General features: G+C 42.4%; 2 protein-coding genes across 3 annotated transcripts; both read right to left on the bottom strand.

The window, feature by feature from the left end:
• Positions 1-3623: 3623 nt before the first annotated feature.
• tspan7 (tetraspanin 7) lies at positions 3624-9791 on the bottom strand. Its single transcript, XM_071525693.1, has 7 exons — positions 9660-9791; positions 5379-5567; positions 4955-5029; positions 4759-4854; positions 4441-4596; positions 4052-4135; positions 3624-3692 (listed from the first exon to the last, which is right to left on the bottom strand). The coding sequence occupies exons 1-7, from the start codon at positions 9723-9725 to the stop codon at positions 3624-3626; spliced, it is 735 nt and encodes a 244-aa protein (XP_071381794.1). The 5' UTR covers positions 9726-9791.
• A 3903-nt stretch (positions 9792-13694) lies between these two features.
• Positions 13695-21674, bottom strand: katnal1 (katanin p60 subunit A-like 1). Of its 2 annotated transcripts, none has more exons than XM_071525694.1 (10): positions 21513-21674; positions 21114-21274; positions 20069-20240; positions 19727-19854; positions 19515-19620; positions 16863-17021; positions 16624-16750; positions 15746-15880; positions 15066-15192; positions 13695-14490 (listed from the first exon to the last, which is right to left on the bottom strand). In XM_071525694.1, the coding sequence occupies exons 1-10, from the start codon at positions 21672-21674 to the stop codon at positions 14292-14294; spliced, it is 1476 nt and encodes a 491-aa protein (XP_071381795.1). In that variant the 3' UTR covers positions 13695-14291. The 2 variants fall into 2 exon arrangements, with proteins under 2 accessions (XP_071381795.1, XP_071381796.1); XM_071525695.1 differs by having other exon boundaries at positions 20078-20240.
• Positions 21675-21805: the final 131 nt, after the last annotated feature.

Here is a 21805-nt window from a genome sequence, read left to right as displayed (position 1 = left end):
ACACCACATAGCCTATATCTCAATTAGGCCTACAAAATGAACCCAAAAATACAGAAGTGACGTCGCAACAATCCCACATGGGTCGCCTCTAGTTTCCAGAGAAATCAGTGTGAAAAGTTCAGACTCCCTATGAGCCCAGTAGTGGAGCAGGGGCTTCCTCCTCTCCACTGGAGAATGTGATTTGAATTTGGTCTCTGATCTCTCTCTCTGTCTCCCTTGCTCCCTCCGCGCCTTCAAGTGCTGTCGGAAATAGTAATTGCGAGTTGAGCGCACATGAACGACCCAACCAAGTGGTAAATACGACTGGGAAAGTCGGAATTTTCTGTAAGACCAGAGTTGCCGAGATGTGACGTTTAGGGAACAGCGAGCATGTAGGCCACGCCAGCTCGATAACTGAAGGGAACAATGATGCAGTTTAGCCTACTATATGTTGTTTGGCATCCCATGTATATAACAGGTATAGTTGTATGTTTCTATTTTCACTCTTTAACTTTTAATTGCCATACATTTTTGTTTTTAATGACTTTAATCCATCAATTACATGCCTGATTTGGATTTCCTCCTCTTCATTGTGCCGCAGCAACATCGTGCCATTTGATTCCTTGATCAGCCACCAAAAAATACTTTCATCCATGTCCATTTTGTTATTATTTCTGACCAAAAGCGCTTGAAAACGTGACATGCTGTATTCATAACTTCTGAACTCGGAAGTAGGAGCTTACACAGAGCACATAAAGGCAGCATCTCTTTCCCTCCCCCTCCCTCTTTGATAGCCCACACACACACACACACAAACTCACACACTAATCTTAACCCACACAACTTAACCTTCACCATGCCTCACCTTAACCTTTACCCTGACCTCTTATCCTTCCTCTAATTCTAACACTGATCCTAACTCTAAAATATCCTTTGTCCTGATTAAGATGTGGAAAACAGTTCTTAAACAGGAAACATTTACAGGCCCCAGGATAGTAAAACCATGACTCAAGCACAACCTGTAGAAAACAGTTTTACAAATACAATGAATAAGAGAGCAACTTTACTGTTATGAAATTAAGAGAAAAATGTAAGAAGTGCCTGCATATGTAGCAAAAAAGACCCAACTCTCACAAAATTGTTATTCTGAATATTTATTGATAATAAGACCACTGATGGTGACTTAGTCAATAGTAGACAGTAGCATGGTGCGATTTCTTCTTGAGTGTCTGGTGACCCCATGTGTAAGCTGGATGGCATTACAGTTTAGTATTTACATTACTATATCAGTGTGGGGAGGAAAAAGAAGTTTGAATGTGCTGGAAAATACATACATTCACCAAATAAATGTACAGCTTCAGAAGCAATAAGTGTTTAAAAGCCACGACTAGCCTGCAACGCTGATCAAAACTAAATACAACAGGATCCTCAAAATTAAGACACATCATACACACACACACACACACACACACACACCTTCTCATACAAGAAACTTACACACTCAGTCAAGTAGACAGTCAAATAGACAAACCAACAGACAAAAACACACACGCACGCCCACGCACGCACACACACACACACACACACACACACGTACACACACACGCACACGTACACACACACGCACACAGAAAGAAAGAGAGATAGAAAATCACTTGGTAAAACAGTAAACTAGATGTGAACCAAACCATTAATAAAGATACAGCAGAATTTAAACAGCTACATGTTGCACAATACTCTCAAGAAAACATTGGCCACAACTATTTTTCAGTGCAAGCGTCCTACAAACTATCAACCAAATACAGATTAACAGCACAGAGTGCAGAGTCCAAACTCAGGCACAACATTTACACTGTTTAGCATGTTAGAATGAGAAACATTACATCATATAAATTACATATCCATTACATATCTACAGACTGAGATGATGATAGTGATGACATGTTGATGCACTACATTTTTACCAACATAGAATACTATAAATACAAGGTTGAAAGAGCTGGAGTACTGCAAACACCTCGTGTCTCCGATTTTGCCTTTTTTCACTGTAACAGACGGCTGGCATTACCTCCCACTTGCAGAAAATGATTCATAACCATAATGAATTAATGATTTGATATGACCATGATCACAGCACTTTGTTGTACTGTAACCACTGATATATATATATATAAGTGCTTATATACATATTCATTTTTACAACGAAGAGCTGTAATCATGATCATATCCAACCAATAGTGTGTTTTTTATATTAAAGTCATACACTGACATTTTTAATTTTTGTTGGTTATTTTTATTGAACCAGGCATTTGTCACTATGTTGAGAAAAGTTTTTACATCGCCACTAACTATGTTTCTTTCAGGGAGTGATTCTAGCAAAGCCAACATTTTAGGTTAATAGAAGAAAGAGTATAGAAACATTTTCCCTTATTGTGACAAGTGTCTGATGAAGAAAAATAACCAAACTCACTCAAAGTAATTGGGCGTTTCAAGCTAAATTCAGAACCAGAGTTGGTCTATAGTCCCACCTGTAACAGGTTTGGCCCACCACTGACCTTGTTTATGTTTGTTTCATTGGACGGATACATTTATTTTCCCCATAAAATTGGATGACTTACATTATATGCAACCGCTAAACACAATTTAAGGTGTATTTAGAAGCTGTAAATGGTTTACTACTTTAACACTAGCTGTAACATTGGGGGGGAAAAGGAGCTGTATGTTTAAGTCACACAGTGGGAGTTTGAAAGCGAAGATGAACAAAATGTCCTTCAAGAATCTGTGTGTATAAAATTCATGTATGTATATCCCAGATTGAGGCTTTAAATAATGTTGAAATAGGAAAAATTTTAACATGTCACTTCACATTTTAATCTATCATTGGATTGATTTCTTTAATTGCATATTCGGGACGAAAAAAGTATTGTGCCTTGTGCCTAAAAGTCTAAATACTCTCTATTCTCCCTTTACTCTCTCTTGTCAAGTTTTCTCATTTCCCAAAGTCATTCTAAACTTAAAATATCATCTTCAGTAGATTCTCAGTTCAAAAAATGTCACAATTATAGGAATATACATAGGCGAGCAATAGCAAAATCAAACGCAAAATCCAACCTATCTATTAAAGTACTTTTCAAGCATTAGTTATGTCATTCTGAACAAAGATGTGCAGTGACCTTGTGATGACAGTCATGCTGCACCCAACTGCGGAGCCAAGTTGCACCCAGTCACCTGTCTGAGACCAACACTGCTGTCTACTCACACAATTCTGGTAAAACTGTTTGGAGCGGGCTATAATACTGATCCAAGACAAATGCTTACGAGCAACTTCTACACCAAGCAGCGGTGTAAAGCATGGTATAGAAAGCTTTGATGCAACAGCCGTGAGTTAAGGAATGGTGCTTTACAATAAGTTACATTGAGATATTACATTAAGATCACAGGCAGAGAGACAGAGAGAGAGAGGTGAAGTCTAATTCAGACGTGTGCTAGTAGTGCGGGAATTTCCTCTCGTCATTGATCATGGTGCACATTTGTCCTCTCCTCTTCACCTCCCTGCAACGACAACAACCATGAAGAGAAAAGAATAGCTGAAATGTGTGTGTTTGTGTGTGTTTGAATGTCACTCACCTGCCCCGTCACATCAGCTACACCATCTCATACTGATTGGCTGTTATGATCCTGGACAGACAGCAGGCCAGCAACATGCCAATCAACTGGAAGAGAGACAGGACGGTGGGTGGGGTTTGGGTTCATTTTGGGCTTCTCAAAATTAAGACCGCATTTCTCATCAACTCATTGCTAGTTGAGAATTGGATTGGAATAAAATTGTGCATTCCTTGCAAAGTAAAATGGTTCCTGTTTTGTGCCATAAAGCAATATCCCTTTTGCCGTAGGATTTCCTGTGATATTCCTGTAAAATGCAGGAATCTTCTCAGTGATGGTCTTGTTTGTTTACAGTAATTATGCTTACATCTCAATAACTGCACTAATGAGTAATTGGATGCTAAAATGCTACACGCAGCACCTTTAACTGCACAGCAACACCCACAATTCACCCTTATTCAACTCTCACCTGTGAGAAGGCGATCCCAAACGTCACTCCTGCAATGATGGCCATGTTGGTTTCCATAAACGAGGTGACCAGCTCGTAGCAGCCCTGTAACACAGGGGGCAGGTTAGTGGGCAGGTTAGTGTGCAGAGGGAACAGGGAAATGTTGTAAGTGTTAATGAGGGGCAAGAGGGGCAGAAAGGGTAGCTGGGGCAGTTATTAATATAAGAGAGGAGAGAGAGGTGGTTTGAAAAGGTACATGAGGACGTGTCAGACGTAAATATAGTAACCTACTGACTGCTGAAACATGCATTGGTGCATACCTATGGTGCAGACAGGCCGGAGGCAGACAGAGACAGGCAGAGAGGTAAACACACACACACACACACACACACACACTCACACACACTGACCTGGTGGTAGACCTTGTTCGGGGCAACAGTAGCATTGCGGAGGTCTTCTTTGCTGCAGTCAGATGAGTTAAAGCAGCAGCTGGGGGGAAGGCCATTGGCTGGGTAATACACACTGGCCAACCAACTGGTGTAGTTGTACACTCCACAGCAACGCAGCTACACAGAGAGACAGAGAGACAGAGAGAGAGAGAGGGAGAGAGAATGAGTGATGAGAGCAGAAGAAGAGTACAAAATGCCACCTATAACATTCAGCATTGTGGTTTTGTTTTGCTGCCTATATGTTGTCGTAATGTGATGGTGTTGTGTCATGGGACTTACTTTGTGCTGTAAGTTGTCAACAGCACGACTCGCCTCGTTCTCAGCATTATAGTTCAGCACAGCATCAGTGTACGTCCTCAGAAAGGTTCCCTTTATCTGTGTTATGCAAATACAAACACGCATAAACAGTGTTATACAGTTCCACCGCTAGAGTGAAAAGGTCAGCGTTGAGCTATGTGGTGAAAGGCACGCTGACCTCATGGCGAAAGACAAATCCGGAGATCCCAGCCACTAACTCAGCCAGGAAGACCAGCGACAGGAACATGGCATACTGCAGAGAGAGAGAGAGAGAGAGAGAGAGAGAGAGAGACATTTGCATAGTTTGCATGGAAACCCTCTCCCTTACGCTAAATGTGTATCATTTGCTTGTGCACACACACACACACATACACACACACACACATACACACACACACACACAGAAACACACTCACTTGACCACCATTAACCAAGCAATTTACCCTGCAGCATCTATTGGATTTCTGATCCCTCTCTTCCGGACAGAGGTCAAGCATTATTCCCCTTATCATGTGACCCAAGGCTAATTAATCAGCATCCAGAACACTCCTCTCTCCCTCCTCCCCTCCCTCTCTCCCTGCCTCCCTCTCCAGGCCTCTCACCAGCTTGAGCATCCATGGGCTCCCTCTGCAGGTGGCAAAGCATCCAAACAGGCCAAAGACGATGATGACGGTCCCGGTGCCGATGAGGACGTAGGGGGCGTTGGTGGAGTTATCGGCTATCAGAGAGATGTACGGGCCCAGCATCAACTTCCCCCATACTCCTACTGCCAGCAGGATGGCTCCTGTTATCTAGTAGACAAGGGGGGTGGATAGATGGATGTAAAAATCTTTTTAAAAAGCATGAAAAAGCATCAAAGCAGGGAAGAGCCTTTATCTGTCCACTTCTGCGGTATTACAATAGCCATATTTTAGCAGCCCAGTGAGGGGGAGGAGGAGACAGAGGATCAAGGTGGAACAAGAAAGGAGGGTAATTAGAGTAGGGGAGAGAGGAGGAGGAGACGGGGGACAGAAGACACATTTGAGGAAAATTTATCTGGAGTATGGGATAGCAATCACCTGCCTTATGAATATGCGTGCGCTCACATACACATACACAGAGAGAGAGAGAGAGAGAGAGAGAGAGAGAGAGAGAGAGAGAGAAAGGGGACAAATCAAAGGAGCTCTTTGATCTATGGCGAGACGCTTCCTCCTGTTGCGCTTCTCTTAGCATTTCAAATGAAGGCTGCGGATAAAAGAGCGTGTTGTACGAGGCAGCTGAAACAGCGTGTGTCTCAGCTGGGTATGTCTTACTGGGATCGGAAAGAAAGCGGGGTGTGGAACGGCTGCCGGTGACCCGCCTCTAGCGAGGGCCAGTGCCAACTCATCATCCTAGCCTCCCTCCATGAGCGCCTGCCTGCCTGCCGCCCTGCTGCCGCACTCTCTCACTAGAGGGGGAGTGCTCTTTGCAAAATGTCTCTACGCATCCTGAAACCTCTGAGCCTGATGGGAAGAACACATAGTTCTGGTAAATAATAAACTTTTACTAGGACTGAAACATCAAATTCCCTCTTTGACCAAACTTCCCTCTCAGCTATTCTAAAGTATTTAAGTCAATATTGTCCAGAGGGCTTGATCTAACACAGAATTGATTGTTACAACAATGCAATAAAAAAGATTTCTTGTGAATTGCCATGTGGTCGTCTTCCGTCTGTAGCTCAAACCCATTACTATTAGTCTCTGCGGATGAGCAACTATGTTAACAGAGAATCACTTAGGCCTCAATCTGTTGGCAGTGTAGCTCTGTACATAATGAGCAGGCCAAGGTTCTTCAGCATGTCAGATCTCTAGAGTCTGGCCTGTCTGCTCTTGGATTGCTGTATCATTCTACAATGCTGGTTAAATTTTGTGTGCAAAGCTGTGAGGAGAGCATTTGGTCTTGTAATAAATCCGGTAACAACAGCTCTAGAACTGAAGTGACTGAACTTTAACACAGCAGCAGATGCAAACATCCACACATGGATTTCCCTATCAACACAAAGGACAATGTTTCAACTGTGGGAGAGGTGATAACAAGGGAGAAAGGCCCCAGGCAAACATTTTTTTTTGTATGAACGGTTTCCCCCGAGGGAAAACAACCTGTAGATTGACTTGACTATGTTTTGACATTATAGTTACATTAGTTACCTGTAATTCTGCAAATGTAATGTATCTCTTATCGTGTAGCTGTGGCCTCTATTAAGCAGGCAAAACCTCAAGGCCTGTAAAAACTTGCATTATTGAACAAGTGCAATCAGATGCAAAGATGAGAAATCCTCAGTGGCTTTTCTGCCTGTTTGGTCTTATACATATTTAGTAGTGCGTGGGTTCCCTCCTTTTCTTTTCAGTCCTTTTTCAGTCTGCTTAATGCAACCTATGCACCTGCTGCCAGTTGAACTGAAGGACTGAATACAGTTTCCTCTGCAGTTTGGACTGAAGTTACATCCTATCCATCATCTGATTACTCAGTATGATGACTAACTATTTACTGCAAGTCTACGTGTGAGGGCCGATAGTCATTTGTGAGAAAAATAGCTGCCGACTCGGGTCTTCTTTTGATGACGACGTCCTTGTTGTTATGGAATATCGAATCAGCAACAAAATGTCTCTGCTCTAAACAGCGGCCGCTCCTGAATACAAATGAAGGATCGGCTTGTCAATCCTTGAGTGTTCACGATAAAGCCAACAGGGAAATCAAGTCCGAGGAGCAGGAGCAAGTCGTCTAGACTTCCTGTCTGTTGCTGAATTCCAAACAGGCTCCATAGACCCCCCCCCCCTCCTCACCCCCCTGCACGTTTTGTTTGAAATTCAATGCCACGCCGGCCACCCTGGTTACAGCACAGGGTTTAAAACAGGTCACCCCTACTCCCTCCTCCCCTGGCCCAATAAAGAAACAGAAGGTGTGATGGGAAAGTGCATGAAAAATATGCCGGTGCGGACATAACACAGAGTCTGCCACCTGTGCTACTTTTATCTGTGCCGTCTGCGTGAAGGATGGCGATACAGGCGTTCGCACTGAAGACATTATGTGCCACGACAAGCTGATGACAGTGAAACCGAGGCCTGAAGTTGTCCATGGGCATTGGAACAGCTCTCTCCCCTCCTCTAACTGTATGCCAACGCTCTCCTCTTACCCTCGGGGGCGAGAAGAGCCGCCGAGCTGTGAGCCGTCTCAGTGATTAGGAGACCACTTCTTCAATCCAATCATCCTCGTTGGAGAGGCATCTGAAATCTGATGCCGCAGACATACGGGAGCGCTAAGACTGCACTGACTAAATATAAATGTTCATATCTGTGACACCGACACATGGCTGCAGGCAGGGGAGACACGGAGCGCAGCCCTTCGTTTCAAGCCTCCATGAATACAGATCTTAACTCGGGCTGATTTCAGTTCAGGGTTTCTGCCAGGATTTATTTTCTGCAGTGTGGGGAGGGTTAGGGTTAATCTAGTTCTGGTTCCAGGCCGAGTGGCAGTGTTGGTGCCAGTTCCTACAGTTCAGGGTGAATGTAGGGGAAGTACTACTCCTCTGGTCCTAAATGCATTATGGACGGATCTCTTCCATGTTTTCTTATTTGATAACAGACACCCTTTCCCTAGCTGTATTTGGCTACACCGGCTGTGATCAGAATTGACAGAGACTTTGCAGATTATAACCCAAGATATTTAGACAAATATGGCCAGAGCCACGCTAAATTGACAACACTGATTGCCAGTTAGTCACTCGGTAATGTGGTTAGCTTGGCTAGCTATGTATTCTGTGGTCTCAGATTCACACTGTTGATTAGACTAATGTTCCACAATATTTAAAGGCTCAATTTGTAATCCAATGTAAACAAAGAGGGGGTATCCCAGCCACTGAAAATCAAACAGGGAATTAGAGACATGTTTCCATTTGTCAAATTGATTGGCGGAGCAGACACAATCATAATCTCATGTGTCCCAAAACTGTAAGCAGTCTCACCCAAATTTCTTTGGTTTGACTTATTGAGAGTTAATAACCTTGAATCTGTTCCAAGAAGAAGTGTTAAATATAGTGAAAATGTAGTGAAAATACAGGCACGCTATAGTTTTCAAATGAGCATTGTTGCTCAGTATTGTGAATAAGGTTTCTTATGAATTGAAATCAGAACAATACTGTGCAGCCAAGCATCTAACTACAGACCTTGACAAAAATTCTTCAATGTGAATAAGGGATTGGGAAAACCCTAACAAAAAAATCATTATAATATTCCTATAGTGTTTCTGTTTATAGTGACCTTATCTTACTTTATGGTATTTTGTTTTATCCCCTATGTTATCACTATAATATTCCTATATGGGTAAATAGTTTTGCTGTGGTATTTGTATGGTATCCTTCTAAAATGTATTATAGGATTACTACAGTTGTTTATCTCAATGTAGGCTATACAGTATTAAGGGCGCAAGGTCCCTTTAAGAATCTCTGGTAGCAACCCCAAAATTTATATGGTCAAAATTGGGCTCTAAATGGGCCTTTTCAGTTAGACTAGGCCCACGGTCTAATCTACTGTTATTTCCTTGCGGTGATGAGGACGTCCCTCCATCACATTCACTGACAACAACCATGATGCTATGTGGGCTATGTTGCGCTGCTGACACTGACGCCCAGTACAAATGTCTGAAGCCTAAACATAACGCGGATGCCATCTTATAATAAAATATCAATGCACGGTCAAACCGGTCAAAATAGTCGACAATCATCTACATTGAAATAACAGCAGGTCTCCGTCGATTATGTTGGCTGTCCACCCCTTCATCACGCACAACAAAAAAAGGGGGGTAGTCTATAATGGACTGCAATAAGCCTATAAGGCTATAATATGGATAGATACTGAACAGCTACATACCCAAAACACGAAGGAATATACGATGAGAAGGGTTTTAAGGCAGGTGATCACTGGTTTGGTCTCCATTCTGTGGCGTAGACCTACAATAATAATAATAATACCGGGAACGGAAAAACGTCTCTGCAAACCGTCGCGTTGCAACCATGCGCTGATGCACCCACACAGCGTCACTGGAACAACGCAACAGCCAGGCTGTGGGCTCAAATTATTCTCATTTAGTATTAACAGAGCGTGCACTACTCGCGGTGACAATCTGAAGGATTGCGGAGACAAATAATGGTTTGAAGGTGCACCGAGACTGTCATGGGAACTAAATGTCCCTTACAAGGAGGGGTGGAGGGTGATGGGGGTATGGGGGTGGGGGGTTAGGGTGCCTTGCCAATAAGTGTCTACACCGCACGTGGAGATAGAGAGTAAAACCTATGATTGCAGCAGTCATTCTTATACATTCTGGGGGAATAATTTCTAGTGAATTAATTGTGAAATTAAACTATTTCTCAGTTGGAACCCTTTCACGGTTCCCTGGGGTCCCCGGACCCCACATCAGCAATAGTGAAATGCACAAAACACAAAACAATTTTCAGTAAGAGTTCTCAATTTTCAAGTGAGGTTTCAGTATCAGTTATGGTATGGCTTGCCAATATCCATGATAGAAAATCTGCTTTTTTCAACTTTCAGATTCAACCTAAACTCAAGATTTCTCTCCATCATTTACACAATAGCCTAGCTACTGTCACATAATGGCAGTTCCTGTATCAACAGCTCAGGCAATTACTTTGACAGTAATTCATTCAAATACAATATAGGCAAATCAGTAGTAACAATTGCTAATGTTGACTAAAACAGACCAAGCCATCCCAAAGGCATAGACATATTTCATAGTTTAAATTCATTAGTATTGCTCTTTAAGAGATTTGCATTTTTGGCATGGTTATGTTCGAAGTGTAACATAGCGCAACAACATCCTGCAGCCAGTCAAGATTGCATTGGCTAAGATTTCTGTTCTCTGCTGAATGAATTCAGCTCTGAATGTGATTCCTATTATCATCATTTTATAAGGATGTCATGTTTGAGTGATGCAGTCTATACAGGTTACTCTGTTGCCGCTGTCTCTGGAGGCAATGCTCCAGCTTTTCAGTGTGGTGGTATACATTATACAATTACACCATGTGTAATTTAATTATATGGCTTTAAAGAAAGGTGTATTTGTATAAATTAATCATATATGTAACGTACCATAGCATATTTTCTTTATTTATGAAAGCTCTGTAAAAATATTTATAAAAGTAGGCCTATATTATTAAGTGATTAAAAATATGGAAAAATAGCTCTATCTGGCTATCAGGGATTCCTATGAAGTAAAGAATTCTAAACTATAGACTTTCATAATTACTCATTTATTATTATTTCATGATAGCAAACAGTTCTAAAAATAGCAGTCCCTTCCTCTCCAAAGGAGAATGCCACCAGTGGCAGTTTCAGAAAGGTGCAATCCTGTTCTAACCAGAACCAGTGTTTCCTCTTCCTTAGAGGCTGAATTGGGGATTACCTTGGGGACCAGTACTGGTACACTACTGATACTTAGTGGTGGGAACAGTGGGCTGAAAATAAGGCCCAAACAAAGACGCTGAATGAGCCTAAGCACCATGCGGGATATCCTTGAATTCAGCTGAGATATGGCACAGCTACACAATATACACCCCAACGTATATCCTGGGGTTCTAGACCACCAAAGCCCTGGGTTCATGTGGAGGTAAATTTATAATTTAATTTAATTTAATTTAATTGCACATTTGCAGTCATACAAATGTGCGTACTATCTCGGCTATCCCCTTTCCTTCCCGTTCCAATGGAAGAAAAACACATGACAATCTGACGGGATCCATAGCGGATATGTTGTGGTATAGTACGATCCCAATGTGCCGGAACACACCACCACCAGAGACCGCTGGAAGGGCTCGGTGAAGAGTGGAGAGATATTGATCGGAGATCCATACACTTTCTCCCTCCCTCTCTCCCAACCTGCCCTCCAGGCCGTCATCCCTCATCTCACCACTTCCACTCCACTCCAAACATCCTTTACACAGATTTCATCATGAAAATCTATTAGTTTATTGTGTCCAATATAATTTCCGTCAATGACCACAAAAAACTATGTGAACCACAATGCACCAGTGGATAGTCACTCCTGCAAGCTCCTTCACCTGCAGAGAGAGGACAAGAGGCTAAGGATATACAGGGCAAGAGGTCGCACTGAACTCAGCAGCGATGCATACAGATGCTCAAGAAAGCACTCATGCTGCTTTGATTTCCTGCACATTTTGCTGTGATACACAAAAAAAGAAAACTGTTTTAAAGAGTATTCACCCCCTCGCTTAATTTGAGGCATATTGTATTGCTGGAAAAACTGCCCAATATTTCAGATCATATATTATAGACAAATCTGTTGTGAGATCCTTACAATACACGACTGCAATCATTGCAAAGTCAGAGCATACAGTAGGCTGTTAGAGAATAAAGCTCGCTAAAATCCCATTGAGAGGCCAAATAGTCACTAGGGGTGAACATTGGAAAGTGCTTTGTAATATTTGCCCTTCGTCTGACATGTCTGCTTACATTTGATTGAAACGTCATAAACATGCCAATACATTTCACCAGTCAAATGACTTGAAGAAAAAAAGGTCGAGGCCACTGTAAAGTTGTGTCTCCAAACTAATTTTGACTACATCTATAATACATCAAGTATTTCAGTGCTAAAAAAACAGACAAACACAATAATGCAAACACAGAGTGCATCTTTTCACTAACATTCACAAATCTTAACGTTGACATTCATGAATAAAATTCCTGATACATTTTATAATCCACATAAATTAAACAAATGGATTGAATTAACACATTTAAGAATGACGCTAAGTTTTCAAAACAGGCGGTGTGGTAGTACAGTGTCAGAAAGACAAATATGGAGCACTCATAAAACACCAGACATTTCCATATACACACTTATTTGCGATCACCATTCCTTCATTCTCTCTCTCTCAGACAAATGAAGTGTGCTCACTGTCTGGAGGGAGAGAGGATTGGCGAAGACTGGTGATCTGTACAGAGACAAACACTTTGCATCTTTCAGTCGGCTGAGAATAAGATTCAGACCCCCGTCACTCACATTTTGTTGTCTACCTTAAAATTACACATTGTGCCAATAAATGATTCCAAACTTTAAAACTAAACCTAAAAGTCAAACATTATCCCAAATGTTATCCCAAAGTTTCTCAGTTTGTTTCTTCTTTTTTTCTCCCCCCTCTGTATTCACTGTATCCACCTGAAGGGAGCCTGGGTCAATGATCTGAATGTTGAAGCGTCTGATAAATCTGGGAGGAGCGGTTGTCTAGAATCTACTCGCGCTCCTTGAATGCCAGATATAAAGTGATTCAGTTTAAGGTGAGGCACAGACTGCATTATTCTTTGACAACGCCGAACAGAATGTATTCATGGTTTCTCCCAAGTGTGTGAAATGTAAATCAGCGGATGGGTGACTGTCACATCTCTTCTGGTTGTGTCCTAGGCAACACAGGTTTTGGATAAATATGTTTCAATTAGTCACAATAGTCTAGGAGAAAGATATACAGCCTGATCTGGAGTTCACTCTCTTCAGATGCTCAGAGGCTGTATTGAGATTCTCCTACAAGGAACAACAGGGACTGATGCTCACCTTCCTCCACCTTCCTTTCAAAAGTGGCCCAGTGCCCTGATTGAAATTATACCAAAGGAGAGAATACAGTACAAACACTCTCAGTCACCTGACAGATTTATTAAAATACAGGGGCCATTTATTAGGTACCTTAATGAGAATTAGCTGTACCCTTCAGGGACACACAAGTGCTCTCTGTCTGCACCTTTTGTAAACAATCTATGTCGACCTGGTGGCTGTTTTGCTTTTATTTTTCTGTTTGTCTGCCCTTTTTTTTGTCTCAAGGGAATTATATACAAAAAAACCTAAAATCAAACCCCATGATCAGTCACTACATTACATAGACACTGTGGCTCTGGACATCAACAAGCCGCACACGCGCCCCTGTGGAAGTCTGTTCAGTCAGTAGTATATAGTACATAGGTTTCTGGAGGAATGACATTAAAGGTGCTCAAACCCAGCGACATTAAAACACTGTGTGAGTATTAGTACTGTGCATTCCCTGGTCTACCTGTATTAGGCTACTTCTTACAGTAAATATTCCCCGTACGAGAGAAATGTGACATTCAAGTATTAAGTCTGAGCGGTGGTACAGTTTGAGGCAACAGAACCATATTTACCACCAACGTCAGTCAGCTAGATGATTGACACAAACAGTTGTGTCCGATGTCTCAAAGCAACAAGGAGTGCAGCTACTGTGAAATGGAAAGAGTGAAGCCACTGACTACTACTACTATTCTCATCATGCTCTCTCAAAGGCACCAGCATTTTGATGTAAATTTAACATATTATCTTGATCCCTGGCATGCTGGTTCACATACTGCAGTTCTCCTTAGTCTGTGGCACGCACTCCCTCTTCAAGACTTTTCGTCATTTTCAAAGCTGCGAGCGCTCCTTAAACAGTTTTGGTCCCTCTGGTTCTGTGCGGTACCCGACTGTCTCTATACGGACCCAAACTCGGCCATCCAGGCTTCGTATTTTTCCAGGTCGGCAGCAGAGACGGACTTGGAGATCTTCTTGAGTGTCAGGGTGAAGTCCTCCATGGTTACAGGCATCTGCAGCTCGTCTTTGGACAGCGCTCGGATCTCCTCGGGGCTCAGGCCCTGGATACGACGACGCATGGCCATCATAGACGCATCCCTGAGGGGAAGAGAGCAGTCGAGAGAAGAAACCGTGACATATATCATCACCGTATGTACACAATGTACCGTATGTACCAAATGCAAATACTTGTTCAAAAAGAGACATGACACACACTTGTTCAAAAAGAGACATGATCACACACACACACATACAGCAAAAAAGGTCTATGGCTACACTTTTTTGAGATCTGATGCTAAAGATACACAGGTAAACATACACAGAACAAGTCTATTGTTTATGGAGTGGTATTTAATTAATAAATGGAGGTGACATTTGCATTATTGTGAAAATTCAACTTGTTGTATGAGTCGTACTGATATGTAGTATATATGTGTGTAATTTACTATAAGCTACGTTTGCCAACGTTCCTGTATTCTCCATAGAAGAGATGAAGGCAGCTCATCAACCGGGGAGCCAGAGATCACATTAAAATAAAGTGATAATTAATTAGGTCTATATGTAATTGCCATGAATGCACTGTGGGACTGCAGAGAATCTGTACTTGTGTCATGTTGTTTCACGCTCCTCTCTCTCTTTCTCTCTCTCTCTCACACACACACACACACACATACCTGCAGACGTTGGTGATGTCTGCTCCAGAGTAGCCCTCGATCTTCTCAGCAATGAGGTGCAGGTCCACGTCAGCAGCCACCTCCACCTCCCTCAGGTTGATCTTTAGCAGCTCTACACGACCTACCGCTACACACACACACACACACACACACACAGAGCCACACAGAGTTCATTGGACATTAGAGACACCTTAATGTTGAGTGAAGGTGAGTGAGTGAATGAATAGGTGAGGTGAGTGAGTAAAAAACTATTGACCCCAAAGTAAGGCCACGATATGAATTAATATTAATCATTACATGGCTATGTTGAATACTCAATTCTGATTAGCCAATGAACGTATTCTGAGGTCTGCTCTTTCATATAACAGACTGCTGTTTTACGTTGCTATGGTTTCAATTCTCTTGGGACTATTTTTTATTTTTGGCAGAAGCTTGTCAGTTACGTTAACTCATTATAAAATCATTTTAAATCCATATTTCCTGTCAAATGATTAATGCCTTTGCTAAGCAGCCGTGTAATCACCCTATCGGGGCTTATTTTGCAATAATGACCGGCTGGCTGTTCATTATCTCTTTTCTCTATTGTACTGCTGTGTACAATATTATGCAGCCTCTCTTGGATGAATACAGCGACTATCTACCTAGCTTGGTGTGTTGTCAGGCTAGGGGTGAGCGGTCACCTGTGGGCAGGGGGATGTAGATCCTCTTCTCCAGCCGCCGCCGCAGCGCCTCGTCGATGTCCCAGGGGAAGTTGGTGGCAGCCAAGACCATCACCATCTTAGAGGGGTCGTCGTTCTCCAAGGCTCCCCCCACACCTGGTCACACACACCACACACAATTCAATTAGATCTTACATATTATCACTTCATATGATATACTCATGTATCGTATTTACTATGGCGGTACTGCTGAAGACAGTAGAAGCTCTTGGATTCTACCATCTGTGTCACCATGATGTTTGTTTTATACTGGCTTTTCTATAATTCTACACATTTAGTAAGATTCTATTACACAAGGTCAGTAATAAAGCAGGTTTCATGTTTATGGATAGCCTGAGTGGTTTGTGTTATCAAGAAAAGCCAGGGGAGAAAAGAGTGCTGCATAGGATATTTTTTTATTCTGTGCTGTACTCTCGACTGTACAATTTGTGTTTTTAATTGTGTTTGATTGTGTTTAAAAGTGCTTTTTCTTTCTTATTTGGACTGCTTTCATGGTTGCAGTCAGTGAGGTGACAGATGAAGATACAGGACCAATTGGTCAATGGACCCTCTTTTTCCATCTGTGTCACCCAGGGTCTCTTCCCCTACTGACTTCTAAGACTATCAATATTCCAAACGTTGTGTTTGTGGGGCTGTTGGGTAAATGTTCAGGGGGTGGGAAGGAATGAGGTGACAGGGTGTGGAAACATGGTCATAACATAATCATAATATCATAATCAGTTTCCAGTTAAAATGCATCATTGTGGAAATCGGTCTAAGAAATAGCAACCAATAACCCCAACAATAACACTATTACCAACCACCCAAACCTTCACCTCCTCACTTCTCGTCCCACTCACCATCCATCTGAACCAGGAGTTCTGATTTGACCCTGCGGCTGGCTTCATGTTCGTCCGATGTCCCTCTTCTGCCACAGATGGAGTCGATCTCGTCTATGAAGATGGTCGTTGGTGCATAAAACCGGGCCTTGGAAGGGGAAAAACGGTCACAGACGTGCTTTCTGGCTTATAACAACACATTTAGATTTTCAGTTTGTGAAGTGTTGCTTAATTGTCCCCATACATGCACACATATTTACCATTTCGAATAGCAGGCGGACCAGTTTTTCGGACTCGCCCCTGTATTTGGAGGTGAGGGTGGAGGAAGACACGTTGAAGAAAGTGGTCCCGCATTCTGTGGCCACAGCCTTGGCCAGCATGGTCTTCCCTGTCCCTGGAGGGCCAACCATCAACACACCCTGAGACAAAATGTTACACACCGTTATGTAGGTGGTCTCAAACCTATACACACAAACACACACATACAAATGATTGTGGAGAGACTACTAGGGCCTCACCAATTGAAAACGTCACAGAAAGCCTGTCACTGTGATTACCCAGCCACACACAAACCTAGGGTCCAAGTCATTCAGAGAAGAAGCCTCAAACTATCAAAGATTGCTGCTATCAGAACAGATAACTGTATTCACCTTGGTACCACTGAAAACAATAATTTATAACACTGTCAAATATGTCTGTGCCCTTTCAGTCAAGCAGGCCCTCCGCAGCAGGCCCAAAGCTTGAAAATAGGTTTTAAAATAATAAAAAAAATAATGCATATTATTCAGTCTCCCAATACTGACCACTGGTCTGTGCATCCACAAGAGATTTGAGCAGGTACCACATTATAAAGGGGAAGACTTGGGTGTCTGGATAGACACCAAGTTATCTTTCAGAACTTGTGTAGAAATGCACATAAATAAAAAATTACCTTGCTTCTTTTACAGAAACAAGAAATATTTCATGTGTGAGAGCAGGAAACAACCAGTTCAGTCAGTCTTTTTCCAGTGTTGGATAACAGTGGTATTACTGGTTTGCAAAACAGCTGCCTCTAAATCTCTGTCATAGTTCTATTTGCGTCATCACTAGTTATATCTTTAATACACATTACAGTAATCTGAATCAGGATGTAAACTGGCCATCATTCAGTATCAGGCAAGAGCAACATCACTTGTTATTTATCTATCAAGTATTATTACAGTAACCAATACCTCAATTCATATGGTCATAGAAATACAACTCACTATACCAGGTCACAAGGACATGGAGTACTGGAAACCCCATTAGTTAATACTGAATAACAAAAATCAGTCTTTGGCTTTCATGCACCTTTAAATGGGAGAAAAACAGGAAACAACCTAATTAGTTTCACTTATTGTACTCACGCCATTGTAGATCTATCGCACATTCAAATCCATTTCACACAAATTTGTTTTCTGTGATGTCTCTGTACTGCTGTTTCACTACTGTTTCGTCATGTCCCATGATGCCAGGATCACAGTTAATTCATAATGCTTTTGTGTTGCTGCAAACTGTGTGCAGATTTCTACACAAGATCTTCTGGCTCAAACATATTTAAATGGAAGTGATCAGATGTGGGTATCGTTTGTAGTAATACATGAATTTTCGTTGCAGCTCCAATTCATTGTGGATTCTTGGAAACTTCAGAGGGCTAGTACAAAATGGGGCAAAACAACATTAATTTGTTGTTACTTTGTTGAAATGTGTAATGTAAATGTCAGAGCTTCACTGAATGTCACCTGTAATGAAACAAATACCACCAGTTTGCCTGTGTGGCAATAAAACAAACCTGAACTTGGACTGTCTTTTATGTATACGTAGTTTATTAATTCTGCATCTGCATTTTATTGCAGTTTTGTTTATCTTGCAAATATCTTGTAAATACCTGTAAAATAACGCATGCCATTAGGGTGCATTCCTTGTATAAATAAAGAATTTGAATCCAATTGAACTGAATTATGAGTTCAAATATGCATGCATCAAACAAATGAAAGCCATTGTGCCGCTGAAAGCCCAATGAAGCATTGACCTTCACATGATGGGCCTGAGGGAAACAGCCCTCACATGATGAACTTCAACACAGGCTGGTAGTGAGAAAATCCCCCTGATTAGTCATTCAGCCAGAGTCATGTTGACACTGAGAGGCAGAGCGTAGCATGACTGATCGGGCTCCTTAACAACGGATGTTGATGATGCAAACACAAACAAACACACTCACCCCCACAAACACCAAACAAACACAAAGCCACTAGCTATTCACTCTCCCTTTCTTTTTTAGTCATTGGCTCTACCTTTTCAGACGATGCAATCAAGTGTGTGCACAAGAGTGTTTACACATAAAGTTGTGTTCACATTTCAGTGAACACAACTGAAGAACAAGGCTCTTGCGCTACGCTCACTGTGTTGAAAAGCACAATGTTGTAGCCTCTCCAGCACACTGGGTGGTGCCGATATAAAAACCAATGAAGAAATTTCTTCTGGCCACGTTTTCTGTGCAACTACCCGCTCAGTACATCTCAAAGCACAGGAAGCGAATCACGGGAGTTAGTAACAAGTAATATAAGTCTCGGGAAATTTTGAAACATGTACTATGAGCTTCCCTCCATTTTGGAAATCATAACAAGACTATAAAGATGGTGGGTGTGCTACAACCACCTACTGTAAAGCCAATGGCTGTGTGTTGAAAGGTCAGCGACTGGAGGGTTCAAAGTTCAATTTATTTTAACTTTGAGCACAGCTCACCGATTTGGACTGTAAAATGAATCTGAAACTGTCTCCACAGAACTCAATGTACGAGGCATGCAGAAAATCTTTCTTGCACTAACGATGAGCAAGCACATTTGTATGTCAAATTTGTTTGTTTGTGTGTAGGTGTGTGTGGGTGTATGTACCTTCCAGGGGCGACGGATGCCCTTGAAGAAGTCAGGCATCCACATGGGCAACACCACTGCCTCCCTCAGCAGTTTCTTAGCATCTTCCAGATCAGCAATGTCATCCCTACAATATCACACGTAGGATTCAATGAGCAATGTTAAGAAGTACAGGCTCAGCGGCAATGCATAAATGAGTCCCTAAGAGCGTGTGTGTGTGTATGCTACCATACCAGTGTATGTTAGGGTTGCGGGACACGATATCCCTCTCCAGTGCATCCACTAGGTCGCTGTCATATCCTGTGCCATCAAACTTCTTCAGCTCTGCGTCCCCTACTCCCTCTTCACCCCCTTTCTTTCCCTGGGGAAGACATAGGAAAATAAATGAACAAATACAAAAACACACACATTTGTGGTTCTGACCTGAGCCACACGCCAGTAGAGAGGATGGCAATGTTCCATGTTAATGATGTCCATTCAGCGATTTGAATGGGCACAGACAGACTACTGATGGTCTTTCTATCAGTGACAGATTGACAGAATTATAATATTCATCTCTTCATGAGCTGACCCACCCATGCAACCGCCTTGGCCTTGGTCCCACGGGCATCTCTGGATCCCACACGGTCTGTTTTAGGGTTGGGCTGTCCACGTCCCCCTGGCCCCGCCCCTCTGTGCTGCAGACCAGGGGAATCCTTCTTCTGCTGCTTCACAGCACTGTTGGGACGCTTCGCTGGAATGGAATTCCTGCAAATATATGCACACACAAGCATAAAACCACACACATTGATAACACTAGGACGCACTTGCAGACAGAAACTCCCCAGCTAATTTGCAAAGGGGAAATAGTTTGTTGAGTGGTAATTATTTGGTACTTCCTTGCCCCTGCTTTACCAGAGAATGTAATTAACTTTAAACCGGCTCTGCCAGTTCTCTGTGGAGGCCTGATATGTCCACTTCAATGAACAAAAATCCAACTTGGTCAGTCACAGTGTGCTGCTCGAGCTGTAACAGATTATGCAAAATATGTCTCTTTGCAATTCAGAGTGCTTGCTAGCGGAGTTGTCTTGTTTCACAGACTTGCTGGGTAGTATCAAACACTATAACCAGGGCCAGATAAACCATAAAATTGACTTAGGTAAGTGCTGAAATGCTCTTGATCACCAGGTGGCCCCTGAGCATGTAGCTGAAATGAAGAATGCCCAATCAGAGTCTTGGAAACTAGCTGTAGGGGCCATTTTTGGATGTCTGTCACCATCAAAATTGGCAATATGACTGAAACCTAACACCCTTATCTTTCAATTAGCCCAACTCTAATATAGATAATTGTCACATCAAATATAGCAATCAGTGGAACTCTTAGAGAACCGCCTCTTCCTTTTCCAACCTTTTTACTTTTCTTTTTAAATCTAATGTGTTTTGAGTATGGATGGGCTAGTAAACTTCTACAAGCTAATATTTTCCATCTATGAGTCAATCTCTTCACAAACGTAGGACAACACTTAATCAAATAAATGCCACATAAGCAGCACCTCCCGCACAGTGCAGCTTGGAGCCTTGCACACAGAGACAAGAGGTTTGAAGGCAGAGCAATTAACACTCATAAACACATACACACACCTGTGTTCTGCAGGGATGGGAGGGGGCCACACTGCTGGGTCCTCGGGTCTCTCGTCTGGTTGAGGAGTGGTGAAGTCCACTGGCTTATCTGACTTAAAGCTCTCTAGCGTTCCCACGATGCCTTTCACCTGCTCATACTCCTCTGTCAGCTCCTGCCTCACCTGGACACAAACAGAAGAAGAGGGGTTTTTCAGCATGACACCACAGAGGAAACTTTGTGTTACCTCTGCTATCAATCCAACTGAAAATACAGACATCAAAAACTTTGAATTGAATAGTGCAATGTAATAACCTCTCTGAATTGTTAGGTGTGTATTCGTCTGTGGAAAAACAACATGATGTGTAATGACTGCATGCAAGTAGTCTGGTCAGTGGTTTGGAGATGACAAGTGGCCTCACCTGTTGCCATTTGACTTTGAGGGCAGGGTCTCTGAGGGACTGACAGTGCTTGTGGATCTGCTGAATGACACCCTGGTAGTACACCATGGAGGAGTCATAGTTCCCCAGCAAAGCATACTCACGGCCCTTCTTTGCGTTGTCACATATCTCTGCCAAATTCATACTGAATGATGAGCTATGTGGTGAGGAAAAACAGGGAACTGGGGATAAATAAACTGCAACAGGGTTGAGCACAGAAACCAATAGCTAATGTCAGTTACAGCACCGGAACACGTTAGTAAACCACACATTCA

The sequence above is a fragment of the Centroberyx affinis genome, unplaced genomic scaffold (assembly GCF_046629955.1).
Source record: "Centroberyx affinis isolate AG114_WGS23_722 - 3 ecotype Tasmania unplaced genomic scaffold, CSIRO-AGI_Caff_v1 ptg001328l_1, whole genome shotgun sequence".
Classification (NCBI taxonomy): Eukaryota; Metazoa; Chordata; class Actinopteri; order Beryciformes; family Berycidae; genus Centroberyx; species Centroberyx affinis.
This window is presented reverse-complemented; position numbering and strand designations above follow the sequence as displayed.